This window comes from Berghia stephanieae, chromosome 9, assembly GCF_034508935.2.
Source record: "Berghia stephanieae isolate SIO BIC M18660-M18661 chromosome 9, UCSD_Bste_1.3, whole genome shotgun sequence".
NCBI classification, from domain to species: Eukaryota; Metazoa; Mollusca; class Gastropoda; order Nudibranchia; family Aeolidiidae; genus Berghia; species Berghia stephanieae.
In genome coordinates, this window is record NC_088368.1 from 19548896 (window position 1) to 19563895 (window position 15000).

Below are 15000 nucleotides of genomic sequence, written 5' to 3' on the forward strand. Positions count from 1 at the left end.
ATAACAAAGGCATGAGTGACGTCATCTGCATACTATCTATAGACAGAACAAAGTTGACGTCACTTTAGTCTGTTATTGTTTTTCTTTTTTTTTTCTTTTTTGCCATCCATGTTTATGAGTAATTCTCACTAAACTGTATTAACTAGATAAACGTTCAAAGTTACACATCGTTTTGTGTGTTGGTTCATTATATTCCCGGAAGGCAATGTTGTGACTTTCTTAGCCAAGCACACAGCATCTATATCTTCAGTAAGATTGAATGTGTGAGGAGTTTTAAAAATTCTTGAATTTATGTTTATTTATTTATTTATCTATTTATTTATTTATATATTTGTGGTGTTTATTTATTTATAAATTTATTTATCTATTTCTTTTATTTATTTATTTATTTATTTATTTATTTATTTATTTATTTATTTATTTATTTATTTATGCAAATATGTATGTATTTATCTATTCACTTATCAATTTATCTTTTCATTTTTACAAAGGATAATATGGAGGCCTCGCAATATTTTTGCTATTGTGAAATACTCATAAAATCAACCAGTAAAATACATAAAATATAGATAGTACGCGCTTGGCTAGAAGATCACAACATTACCATCCGGAAGTAAAATGGACCAACACACAAAACTATGTGTAACCTTGAACTTTTGTAGATTGTATGCGCTTTTAAGAAACTCATAACGTTGCCATCCGGAATTATAACGGACCAACACACAAAACTGTGTGTATCCATGAGCGTATATAGTCAGGTTAATACAGTTCCGTGAGCATTACATATAAACGCGGATGGCTAAAAAACAATAACAAAGACCTGAGTGACGTCAACTTCATTCGATCTATACCAACACACAAACTATGCAAATTTTAAAAACATTTATAGTCTGGTTGATAGAAGTTAGTGAGAACTAATCAGCTATCAGGCTGTATAGATAGTATGCACTTGGCTAAGAAGCTCAAAACATTGCCATCCAGAAGTATAACGGACCAATACACAAAACTGTGTGTATCCATGAACGTATATAGTCGGGTTAATACAGTTCAGTGAGCATTACTCATAAACGCGGATGGCAAAAAACAATAACAAAGACCTGAGTGACGTCATCTTCGAACTATCTATAAAAACAATAACAAAGAGCTGAGTGACGTCAAAATCGTTGACTATTATCTCAAAGGACATCACAACGAGATTTATTCATTTCTTAGGTTTTTTTTTTTTTTTAATGACAGAAAAAAACCCCAACTTCCTTTCGAAATATTTGAGACAATAGATAAATTAACTTTGGCATCAAGCTCCCGATAGCTCAGTTGGTAGAGCAGTGGCTTTACACGCAAAGGGACCGAGATCGAACCCAGGTGCAGTCGAGATTTCTTTTTCCTGATCCCCCCTGTCTACCCAGCAGTGAGTGGGTAGCTGGGTCTATTAGATCTGACGAAAAGTATTTTGCGATAGACTTGCGTCCTGTCCAAAGAGTAACAAGCATTTGTTATTGCCCGCGGGTTCAAACCCCCATCACCGCCGCGAAATTTTTTTATTCTCCATTGTCTTCTAGCATTTACCTACTCACTTCATCTCTTGTTGTAAGCTCAAGACAGGAACCCCGAATACTTGACTTTACAGCCATAAATAGCAAATTCCAGTCACGCCGACACATCTACTGCCATACTCAGAAAAAAATAAACCCAACCCAATTTTTTTTTTTTTAAAATAATGGCCAGAAATCTCGTCCTTCAAATATCGATAATTAAGTGGCCCTCATTTTGTCACAAACTCTAAAACCTGGGACTTCACTGAAGTCTTCAATGAAATCTCAGCTTTGAGAATTTTTGCCAAGATGAAGAAAGTTTTAATCGATCAATATTTGAACGACGTTTTTTATGGCCAAAATGTTTAAAAGGCGTTTTTTTTTTTTCTTAATTGACGGCAAAATAGCTTTTGATGGAAATGAGTCAGAAATATGTTAAGTAGGTATAGACATTGATGATATAAAGAAATGGCGGAGTAAATAAGGCAGCATGGCCTAGCAGGAAACCTGCGGGGGTCCCGATAGCTGAGTTGGTAGAGCACTCGTTTCACACGCAAAGAGACCGAATCTATCCGGCCGTAGCCATCGTAAAGTTATAGATTGAATGCGCTTGGCCAAGGAGTTCACAACATTGCCATCCGGAAGTATAACGGACCAACAGACAAACTCTGTGTAACCATGAACTTTTATAGTCTGGTTAATACAGTTTAGTGAGAACAACTCACAAACGGGGATGGCAAAAAACCATAACAAAGGCCTGAGTGACGTCATCTGCATACTATCTATAGATAGTAGATACAGTTCAGTGAGCATTACTCATAAACACGGATGGTAAAAAACAATAACAAAGACCTGAGTGACGTCATCTTCGAACTATCTATTTGTGTAATCTTGAACGTTTATAATCTGGTTAATACAGTTTAGTGAGAATTACTCATAAACATGGATGGCAAAAAAAAAAAAAAACAATTACAAAGACCTGAGTGACGTCATCTATCTATAGATAGTATGCGCTTGGCTAAGCTCATAACATTGCCATCCGGAAGTTTTACGGACCAACACACAAAACTTTGTGTAACCATGAACGTTTATAGTCTGGTTAATACAGTTTAGTGAGAATTACTCATAAACGCGGATGGCCAAAAAAAAAAAAAAACAATACCAAAGGCTTGAGTGACGTCATCTTCGTTCTATCTATAGATAGTTCGAAGTTGACGTCACTCAGGTGTTTGTTATTGTTTTTTGCCATCCACGTTTAATAGTAATTCTCACTTAACTGATAAACCAGACTATAAAATTTCATGGTTACACAGAGTTTTGTGTGTTGGTCCGTTATACTTCCTTATGAAATATTTCTCCGACGAGCATAAAAGCGTATTCAGAGGAAGAAAAAAACCATTATAAATCTGATCATGTTTTGACTTTTACACAATCTGATCACAAGACACATGAAAAGTTCTAGCCAGCTTGAAGAATAAAAAGTAATGATTTTCTTTGTTTAGAACCAAGATGGCCGCCGTTGCCGGGCGGCGTGACATCAGACTATTGAATCCTATTCCAAAAAGCAAGAGTGTAAGAATCGTATAATAATAGCAATCATGTAGATGACTCATAAACAGGTCGAGTGTGTGAAACGTAAAGGAAAAAAACAGTGACAAGATTGACAATGATACAGATAGTTCGAAGATGACGTCACTCAGGTCTTTGTTATTGTGTTTTTGCCATCCGCGTTTATGAGTAATGCTCACTGAACTGTATTAACCCGACTATAACCGTTCATGGATACACACAGTTTTGTGTGTTGGTCCGTTATACTTCCGGGTGGCAATGTTATGAGCTTCTCAGCCAAGCGCATACTATCTATAAAACATCAGTGCATTTCCCCTCTCGTTCGTGCACAATCGAGTCTGTTTACTTTATATTATTAACTCATTGAATGGCAAATGCAAATTATCGAAATGTTAATTCTGTACAGACCGTATTCGAACGTATCTACCAAATCAGTTTACTTATGATAGAAACTTGTTGCATTTTTAAAAAGCCAAATGTCTTCTGAGCATTTTAATTTTTATTTGAAGCAAATCGGGTGATTTTTCATGAAGTTATAGCCATATGTATGGACGAGGGTGTGAAGCCCTAATTTTGAGAAAATCGCTTCCAAAGTTGACAAGAGTTGATATTAAGTATAATAATTACCTTCATAAAAAAAAATATTTAAGAGTCGAATTCAATTAAAATATTTCATCAATATGTAGAAAAATGTTTGATTTAACGATTTCTGATGAGAACTCATTTTCCATAAAAATTGACCTCTTGACTAAAATTGTCAATATCTCTGTTCGAAGTTTTTCACCATGCGACTGATTATCTCAAGGACGCCCCGAGGGCTTTCTTTTAATTTGGTAGCTGCCAACATAGACATTATAAATTGTGAAACAAATAAATAATACTCGTTGCAAAGTAAAATTTCGTGCTTTTAAAGTTTTTTTTTTTTTTTAACGCACAATGTCCAGGCAATACAGTTATGAGTTTCCGATGGTTTCGACTCGAACCAGGGACCTACTATTCATAAGGCCAGTGAGTGTCATTCTACTCGACCACAAAAGCAGTACAGTAATAGTAGTATAATAAGTAGCTGAAGCAGGAAAGCACTTGTAATGTTGTAACCCTTCAATAATTAACAAGTTAACCGACATACTCTGAAAAAACTCGTATTTAAAAAAATTTAGCCAGAAAACTCGTCCATCAAATATCGATCGATTTCAACGACCCTCGTCTTGGCAAAAATCTCTCAAAATTGAGACTTTAATAAAGTCCCTGGTTTGAGAGTTTTTGCCAAGATGAGGGTCGTTTAACTCTCTCCTTACCAGCCATTTTCAGGATTTTCCCCAAAACTTCACACCCAACCAACACAAAAATATATTTTTATCACTCAAACATAATAGCAGTAGGTCTAAAGTTATTGCGATACATACTTTCTTTAGCAAAACGTGCTCTACAACACACTGTTCATTTTCTTTAAATTTTATGATGTACAAAATAAATTTGAATAAGAAAAATGTTGGTTGTATCGTAACGAATGTGACGATTTCCTATAGTTGGTAAGGAGGGAGTTAAATCGATCGAAATTTGAAGTGAAGAACGAGCTTTCTGGCCAAATAATTTTGAAATCCGATTTTTTCTGGCCAAAGTACGACGGCTAGCAACTGGTTAATGACCGTGGTTACTCATCAAGGGCCTACACGTGTGAGATAAGATGTCATTGACACGACCGATTTCCGTTAGATTAGACCTTGATCTCAATACAAAATCGCTTTGGAAAACGACGAATCAGGACAATGTACTTGTACCTTTAATGTTTAATATCAACAAGGCTACTAATGATGCTATGTGTTTAGGTAAAATACTAACTCACAGCATATGCCCGCCAGATGAAACACACGAGTTTGTTAGTATAATTTTATCAACTGATGATGTTGTGTGTTTAGTCAAAATGCTCACAACATTTCACCAGCCGGATATAGATAGAATAAAGTGAATCACACTCAGGTCTTTGTTATTGCTTTTTGCCATCCGCGTATGTGAGTTATTCTCACTGAACTGTTTTAACTAGATAGATAGAATGAAGTTGACGTCACTAGGGTCTTTGTTATTATTTTTTGCCACCCGCGTTTATGAGTTATTCTCACTAAACTGTATTAACCAGACTATAAACGTTTAAGGTTACACATAGTTTCTCATAGGCTCTTTACTCATATTCTCTCACCGTACTCTGGTGTAAAATGAGTACCTGTCCGTTAACAGCGTTGTCTTTGTCCGAAAAATTGTAATATCGCCTCACAGGCTTCGTTTCCCGTCCTACATGTTCAATGTTGTTGTTGACCAGGGACCCATTGTAAAGCGATTTGAGCACATTAAGTGGATATTGCGCTATATAAAGCTCAATTATAATATTATTTTTTTTTTGTGTGTGTCAGAAAACGATGGCAGACTTGGCACGTCAACCCGTGATGGCAATGGTTCCTTTGATTAACATGATGGTAGCACTGATGACGATGTTCATGGATCCAGGTCAGTCTTTGTAAAAAATAAAAATAAAATAAATATTTAAAAAATTCCCTTTATTCATCCCCAAGGGGAAATTTGTCTTTAGGGTCTATTCCAAGGGAAGACTGGCATAACCCAGGCGTTAGCCGCAGTACAGCGCCGCAAAGTGAGCTAGGGCTAGGTGACTTGCTCAAGGCCACACAGCGCAGCGGCGGATAATCGAACTCATTACCTTTTGGGTAAAAAGCAAAGACCGTACCAGTGAGCACGCTATTATATAATATAATATAATATACTTATTTAGAGCCCATTAATCCACTGACAAGTGCTCTATGGCGCTTTACAATCACTCAGACTATCTAGCATTCACACTAGCACGCTCACACACATACACCCGTACACCCACATACGGAAACTTCTCCGCGTCCACATACGCAAACTCTATACATACACATTACTATACTACCCTCCATTAAAACATAAATCATTAATTGTCGAGAAACGCTCTTCTAAATAATTCGGTTTTCAATTTCTATTTAAATGTTCCTAAACGGGCAGCGTGGCTCAGTGGTACGGTCTTTGCTTCCTACCCGAAAGGTACCGAGTTCAATCACCCGCCGCTGCGTTGTGTGGCCTTGAGCAAGTCACCTCGCCCTAGCTCACTTTGCGGCGCTGCTCTGCGGCTGACACCTGGGTTATTCCAGTCTTCCCTTGGAATAAATAGACTCTAAAGACAAATTTCCCCTTGGGAATGAATAATGGGAATTTTTTTTTTATTTATTAAATTTTCACTATTCTTAGTATTATAAGAAAGGGAATCCACAGCCTGGGCGCTGTCACTAGGAAGGATTTGTTGTGAAACAAAGACTTTGAGGGTACCTCTGTCAGAAGAAGAATACTATTAGATCTAATGTCATGTGATGTGAGGGTGTAAAGTGGCCGAGTGGTTAAGGCATTGCACTGTGACCCGGAAGTCCCCTGTTTAAGGCCCCGCTTCAGGCACTTTGGGTTTTTTTTTATTTCTTAAAAATGTTCAGAGTTAGTAAATATGAATATTTCAAAGTGTAACAGATACAATCAACCCTCTTTTATCAAGATCAAATTATTTTGAAAGATCTTAATCAAACTCTAAAAATCTGGATTTTGTTGGCTTCTACAACTAGAAATTCTCCAACTGTTCATTCTGTCAAGTCAGAAAAGTCCACGATTGTGGATAGCTCATACGGTAGAGTCACGCTCTCCCCGGCCAGGCAGAGTTGTCGTACCAGTAAGGTCGCTGGTTCAAACCTCCATCACCGCCGCGAAAATTGTTATTCTCTATTGTCTTCTGGCACTTTACTACTCATTTCAACTCTGTCAAGTCTAATTTAAAGCTTTATTCCTTAAAATAGCCTTATCATTATTTTGGTTTAACGTGTTTTTAAATTAATTAAATTAGATTAGTTTTTGTTGATGCACGATTTATATATTTTTAATTTTTGTCTGTAATTATTAATTTTGTGGTAAACCGCATTGAAGCATACATTCATGGAAACTGATCATTATACGAACGATTTATTATTGAACATGTTATTGTTGTTATTATGGTTAGATAGTAAAGAATACATTTATTTTAATCCAAATGTTGTATAGTTAATTCTCCCCTCGTTAATTTTCAAGATTCTTTCTGAAACGGACACACAAATTAAAATTCAAAATTCAAATTTAAAAGCAATAACATACTACCTATACTAAAACCCTCAAATAAAATAGCATTTTAAAATATAAATAGAATTCCTTTTATTCATCCCAAAGGGGAAATATGTCTCTAGGGTCTATTCCAAGGGAATGTTGGAATAACCCAGGCATCAGCCGCAGTGCAGCATCGCAATTTGAGCTAGGGCAGCAGTAGCTTCTTATGGTTCTCACACTACTATGTTATGACGATCGACTCAATCAGCAAAGTCCGGTCCGCATTCGTGCATCGTCGCGAACCCGCCCGGTAGCATCGTCGTCACAACACACCGTTCAACTAGATGCTCTGCTGTTTCGGGTTCTTGCCCACATCGGGTATATGTTGGACAGGTGGAGCTAGGGCGAGGTGACTTGCTCAAGGCCGCACAGTGCAGAACTCGCAACCTTTCGGGTACGAAGCAAAGACCGTCCCGCTGAGCCACGTTGTTGCCCCCCCCCCCCCCCCCCCCCCCTAAGTTTTTGTAAATAAAACAAAGGTTTTCTCTTAAAATGTTGTAATTTATAAAACATATCTGAATAAGAGAATTGTTGTTTGTATCATAACGAATGTGACGATTTTGGTTTAAAAATCTATTTCAACACTCAACACTCTATTTTAAGCATCAGGTTCCTCACGACGTAATGCTTTTTTGATACGATTGGTCACATATTTGACATATGATATCTACTTTCAGGCATGACCAGAAAACCATTTCGGGCAATCTGGAATTATCCCGACAGGCCGTGTCGGTCTCTTGGTATCGATTTCCACCTGAACAATTACGGTATCGAATCCAACAGCAAAGAGTTCATCGGTGACACCATAGCACTTTACTACACGGGGAAAGCTGGGCGATGGCCGTACTTTGAATTTGAAAACGGGACCGATATCGCCGTTCATGGAGGGTGGCCGTTTGTAAGTAGTTTTTATAAGTCTATCTCACCTTAAAAAAAAAAAAATTAAATGAGCTTTCATATAGCTCAATATCCACTAAATGTGCTCAAAGCGCTTTACAAGGTGTCACTGGTCAACAGCAACATTTAACATGTAGGACGGGACATGACGCCTGTTAGGCGATATTACAATTTTTCGGACAAAGACAACGCTGTTAACGGCCAGGTGCTCATTTTAAACATGAGTAAGGTGAGATAATGTGAGTAAAGAGCCTTTTCCAAGGACTCAACTATGCGCCAAGCGCGAGGCTCGAACCCAGGACCTTCCGATCCGAAAGCGAGTGTCACACCACATAGCCTTTCCTTACCTTACATTACCTTAGCTTACCTTACATTACCGGTGTTCCGTCTCTCTACAGAGGTTGAATGTCATGGAACGCCATTCTTCACACTCAAGGGCCATTACCGAGCAGTTGATTATCTTTTTGCCAGTTGTTGCCTCCACATTTCCTATCCAGGAATTCTTTTCGTACCTTTCTGTCAGTGACTTTTTCCTTCTCGTACTGAATTTTGGATGGTGCTGTGTCTCCTAATGTGTCCATAATAATTCAAATTTTCTCATTTTTAATTTCTGCCAACAGTTTTCTGGACCTTTGGCCTGTGTAAATAAGAACCAGAATGCTTGATTTATTTCTGGTCCACGGTATTCTCAGAATTCTGCAGTACACCCACATCTCAAAGGCATCCATTTTTCTTTCTATCTTCTTCTTCATGGTCCCTGATTCACAGGCATACATGAATATAGATAGTTCGAAGATGACGTCACTTATGTCTTTGTTATTGGTTTTTGCCATCCGCGTTTATGAGTAATGCTCAATTATCTCTATTCACCTGACTATAAACGTTCATGGATACACACAGTTTTGTGTGTTGGTCCGTTATACTTCCGGATGGCAAGGTTTTGAGCTTCTTCGCCAAGCGCATACTATCTATAGACCATTCGTACATATCTTAACTCAAAGACCTGAAAAAGTGTGTTTGGATCAGTACGAGACGAAGCAGTGAGAAATAAAAAGGATCTTTTATATCGCGCAATATCCACTAATCGTGCTCAGGGCGCTTTACAAAGGGTCCCTGGTCAACAGCAACACGTAAAATTTAGAACGAGACAAGGCGCCTGTTAGGCATAGTTACAATTTTTTCCGACAAAGACAACGTTGTTAACGGCCAGGTACTCATTTTACACCTGAGGACGGTGAGAAAATGTGAATAAAGAGCCTTTTCCAAGGACTCAACTATGCGCCGAGCGAGGCTCGAACCCAGGACCTTCCGATCCGAAAACGAGTGTCATACCACAAGATCACAAAGTCGCACTTAACATAATATACGATAAGACTTGACGCCTTTAAGGCGATTTATATTTTTTAAATTTTCGACAGAGATAACGCTTTTACCGGCCAGGGACTCCTTTTACACCTGGGTATATTGAGAGAATATGAGTAAAGAGCCTTTTCCAAGGACTCAACTTTGCGAACTCAAACGGAAGACCTATCGATCTGAAGGCGAATGTCATGCTACAAGTCCCAATAAATTTACATTGATTTGTAACCACAAACGCTAAAATAACATAAAATGTAACATTTATAGAAACTATGTTACAGTTTATAAAAGGTAATAGAAATAATTATGTCACAATCGTCTCAAAATGGTATGATTTCGGCTTGGATCAGATTTAATATGTGCGGCTATCTGGTTGTGTTTGTTGAACGTTTACATTGTTTTTTTTTAACCTTTATAAAAATGATTTCCAGATTTTTAATCATATCATTAACCCTCTCCTTACCGACCATTTTCAGTATTTTCCCAAAATGGCAGACTTACCCAGCAGAAAAATAGATTTTTTAAACTCAAACAATCTCTCTACAAAACAACTTCATGCTCTTATTAATTAAACAAAGATCATTGTGATGTACAAAATAAATCTGAATAAGAAAAACATGTATATTGGGAAGTAACAAATTTGACGATTTTGCTATAGGTGGTAAGGAGAGGGTTAAAGTAGTCAATGCGAAATAATATCAATAATGTTTAATGTATTGCCTTTTATCAAAATTAGAACATAAAACATTATTAATTTTTGTTTACTAGAGAGCCAATTTTGGGTCTCATCTAGCACATCTCCGTGACGTCATATCAAAGCACCAATCGCCGTCCTCCTCTGGTTATGGCGTCATCGATATGGAGCTATGGAGACCAATTCTCAAGACCAACTATGGATTATTTCTGCCCTACAGAGAAAAGATGCTCAATTATGTAAGTATGGTGGGGGGGGGGGGACTTTGTATGAGGTCTTTATGAAATCCATCTCTCCATTGTAACTTGTGTTTCAAATCAAGAATTGATTGTATGATAAATGATTGGCTGAAGAAAATTCTTGAGTCCGAAATGCACGATATTAAGTATGTAGATAGAATGGAGTTGACGTTACTCGGGTCTTTGTTATTGTTTAATAGTAATCCTCACTAAACTGTATTAACCAGACTATAAACGTTTAAGGTTACACAAAGTTTTGTGTTGATCTGTTATACTTCCGGATGGCAATGTTATGAGCTTCTTAGCCAAGCGCATACTATCTTATACTATTGCCTGCCCCCTCGTTTATCACAGGTTTTAGCAGCTTAGTTTTCGTTATATTATGTTTCAGGTAATCGAGAGAAATCCGTTTTTGAAGACCAACGAACACAGGATAAGAGCAAACAGACTCTGGAGCTTCTCAACCAAGTAAGTTATTCTGAACATTCTTAATAATATTGATAACTTGAGCTTTCTTACTTGAGCTTTTATATAGGGAATGAGATTAGCGGAAGAGTAGCGTACCTTGATTGGACGTCACCGGAGGAGAAGTTATTTGTAAACAAACCAACTACAAGCCAAGCGCTCCAAATACAAAATTTATTTTTCATATTTCTGTACAAAAATGCATATCATAATCAACGTTATGCATTTTTGTACAGAAATATGAATAATAATTCTTTTATTAGGAGCGCTTGGCTTGTTGTTGGTTTGTTTACAAATAACTTCTCCTCCGGTGACGTCCAATCAAGGGACGCTACTCTTCCGCTAATCTCATTCCCTATAGATAGAATGCGCTTGGCCAAGGAGTTCACAACATTGCCATCCGGAAGTATAACGGACCTACACACAAACTCTGTGTAACCATGAACTTTTATAGTCTGGTTAATACAGTTTAGTGAGAACAACTCACAAACGCGGATGGCAAAAACAATAACAAAGGCCTGAGTGACGTCATCTGCATACTATCTATAGCGCAATATCCACTTGTCTTTTGACATCGTTTACAGTTTAGTGCATTGTTGTCGTCATTACTGTGCTTAACTCACTCAACCCTAACACCGACTATATCCGTTGTTTTTCAGGTTAATTTTTACCCCATGCTTCTTTATTAATCTATTTTTTGAGACAAATTATAGGCATAGTATCAAAGCTAATGTATTTAGTTTTTACATGTTAATGGTAGTTGAATAAAACTATCTAAGCACATGCTTATGTTTTATACATAATTTTCCAACCGAAGTGACTATTCTCACCCCCCGATGCTAGTCTTCATAATAGTAGTCCACAATTGTTGTATGTTTAATCCAAAGGTTGTAATGCAGTAATTTGTTAAGTTTCTTGTCACAAGTTGCACAATTTAAAAAAAAATCAATCAAATCCAAATCGCAAAAAGCCGGCGACGTTTTTTTTTCGGTAATCCAATCGGCCGGGGGGGGGGGGGGGGGCGGGGGGGGGGGGGTGAGAATTGAGGCAACCTTTTCCAACATTGAAAGTAGCAAAAATCTCTCGGATTGAGTGAAGGGAGCAAACGGTCTCATAACTGAATACAACTCATGATTTGTTTTCTTTTGTGATCATCGACTTGTCATTTGACGTAGTGTTTTTTATTTGTTTTTTTTTTTTTGTTGTTGTTTTTTTTTTTTTTTTTGTTTGTTTTTTTTTTTTTTTTGTCAGAGTCAGGCTATGAGTTTACGGAGGCCCGTCGCCATGGTTAAGTTATAACCTGACACTGAAACCCAAAAAGACTGGCATCTTGACGTCATTATTTGGTTTTTGCACCGCCTAGTGAGTTGTCGTTAGTAGTGCTCATGGAAACAAGTGGTCCCATTGGTTGAACTATTGAATACAACTCACGATTTGTTTTCTTTTGTGGCCAAAGACTGGCATTTTGACGTCATTTTTTGGTCAGCGTCAGGCTATAGATAGTGTGCGCTTGGCCAAGGAGTTCACAACATTGCCATCCGGAAGTAAAACGGACCAACACACAAACTCTGTGTAATCATGAACTTTTATAGTCAGGTTAATACAGTTTAGTGAGAACAACTCACAAACGCGAATGGCAAAAACAATAACAAAGGCCTGAGTGACGTCATCTGCATACTATCTATAGATAGTTCGAAGATGACGTCACTCAAGTCTTTGTTATTGTTTTTTGCCATCCGCGTTTATGAGTAATGCTCACTGAACTGTATTAACCTGACTATAAACGTTCATGGATACACCCAGTTTTGTGTGTTGGTCCATTATAATTCCGGATGGCAATGTTATGAGCTTCTTAGCCAAGCGCATACTATCTATAGGTTAATGATAGCTATGGAAGGCCCCTGTTGGGAACAACGATGGGACACAATCAGTGATAAAAAACGCATTTCACTAATATTATTATATTACATTAATGACTTTTCCAACAGATTACTGATGCTGATGAGTTTGACTATGGCTAAAATGACCAGGCCGAATACGATGTGGGGATATTATCGATACCCCGAACTGGTCACTGCTGCTGATAATCACGAGTAAGTTGATTTGCTTAATGTTTATAGATAGAATGAAGTTGACGCCATTCGGGTCTTTGTTATTGCTTTTTGCCACCCGCGTTTATGAGTAATTCTCACTAAACTGTATTAACCAGACTATAAACGTTCAAGGTTACACATAGTTTTGTGTGATGGTCGGTTATACTTCCGGATGGCAATGTTGGTACGTTATTTACGCCGGTGGATGTCTGTTGTGAGCTTTTTGGCTGAGTGCAAAGCATCAATAAATTCATGGGTTCTACGCTTGGAGCCAGGGATAGTAGTATGCCCTTTTAGAAATAATTTGGTCATAGTTTTCTCTTCTCATCCATTTCTGATTGGGTAGCTATATGTATTAATTAGATATGGTGGAAAGTACTTTGTGAGAAACTTAAATTCTAATTAAGCTCTTCTCTTGTCCTGTTAATGTTACACCATTGGGATGAAGCTTGGTTTGGGTCTTATGGCTCTAACGGAATACAAGTTGTTCTGCTTATGTCTAGGGGCCACATATTAGCGGCTTGGCCACATTTAGAGGGTATTGTGCTAAATAAAACTTGAGCTCTTATATAGCGCAATATCCAGGTTGGAGCTTGACCATAATATAATTCCATCGACTCCCATGTCGATAGGGACTTGCAGCTGTAATCTCAAAAATTCCTGTGGAATAAAAGAAATAAAGAAAAAAAAAGGTGAGCAGTTATATATAGAGCAAAATTAACTAAACGTGCTCAACGCGCTCTACAAGGGGTCCTTGACCAACAGCAACGCGTTACATGTAGAACTGGACATGACGCCTATTAGGCTATATTGCAATTTTTTTCCGACAGAGACAACGCTGTTAACGACCAGGTACTCATTTTACAGCTGAGTACGGTGAGAGAATGTGACTAAAGAGCCTTTTGCAAGGACTCAACTATGCGCCGAGCGAGGATCAGACCTAGGACCTTCCGATCCGGCAGTGAGCGTCATACCACTAGACCACATAGCCTCTATACGAAAGATTGATGCTATAGGGAATAAGATTAGCGGAAGAGTAGCGTCCCTTGATTGGACGTCACCGGCGGAGAAGTTATTAGAGAGAGAACGTCAATATGGTTTTGCGCATGCGTCTCTCGTCCTCGCTTCCGATGAAAGAGGCATGAGACACTTCACCGAAAGCGAGGACGAGAGAGACGCATGCGCAAAACCATTTTGACGTTCTCTCTGTAAGGTGACGTCCAATCAAGGGACGCTCCTCTTCCTCTAATCTCATTCCCTATTGCATGTATCCATGTTTATTCTCTACAATCCACAGGTTGAAATGGTTGTGGCAAACAGTGACCGCTTTCTATCCTTCGGTTTACATCAAAAATTACACCAAGCCAATAGATGTCATGGAGGAACACATCAAAGCCATTATAGCTGAAGCATTCAGGTAGGTATTATAGGGAATGAGATTAGCGGAAGAGTAGCGTCCCTTGATTGGACTTCACCGGCGGAGAAGTTATTTGTAAACAAACCAACTGCAAGCCAAGCGCTCCAAATACAAAATTTATTATTCATATTTCTGTACAAACATGCATATCATAATCAACGTTATGCATTTTTGTACAGAAATATGAATAATACATTTTATATTTGGAGCACTTGGCTTGTAGTTGGTTTGTTTACAAATAACTTCTCCACCGGTGACGTCCAATCAAGGGACGCTACTCTTCCGCTAATCTCATTCCCTATAAGGTGGGCTGTTATATCTTATAGAACAACTGTTTTTGAAAACTGGACTGTCACTCAAATTGGGAGCTATAGACCGAAGGTTTAAATCCCACTGTTGAACAAAATTGAATCCTTGAAAACCTCATTATTTATATCTTTTCACTTTACTCGGGTATAAAATGGCTACCTAGCCGGAAATCGTAGGTTTTTGTCGAAATAAATTATAAAAGCGCCTCACAGGCGTC

At 38.0% G+C, this 15000-nt stretch overlaps 1 protein-coding gene across 1 annotated transcript in view; it reads left to right on the forward strand.

The window, feature by feature from the left end:
* Nucleotides 1-15000, forward strand: part of LOC144979824 (hyaluronidase conohyal-Cn1-like) — a 20787-nt gene that overhangs the window by 887 nt on the left and 4900 nt on the right. The window contains exons 2-7 of the mRNA XM_078926966.1: nt 5510-5603; nt 7988-8208; nt 10335-10499; nt 10891-10967; nt 12953-13057; nt 14355-14474. Of these exons, the coding sequence (XP_078783092.1) occupies nt 5510-5603; nt 7988-8208; nt 10335-10499; nt 10891-10967; nt 12953-13057; nt 14355-14474 (782 nt within the window). The remainder of the gene's footprint in view (nt 1-5509; nt 5604-7987; nt 8209-10334; nt 10500-10890; nt 10968-12952; nt 13058-14354; nt 14475-15000) is intronic.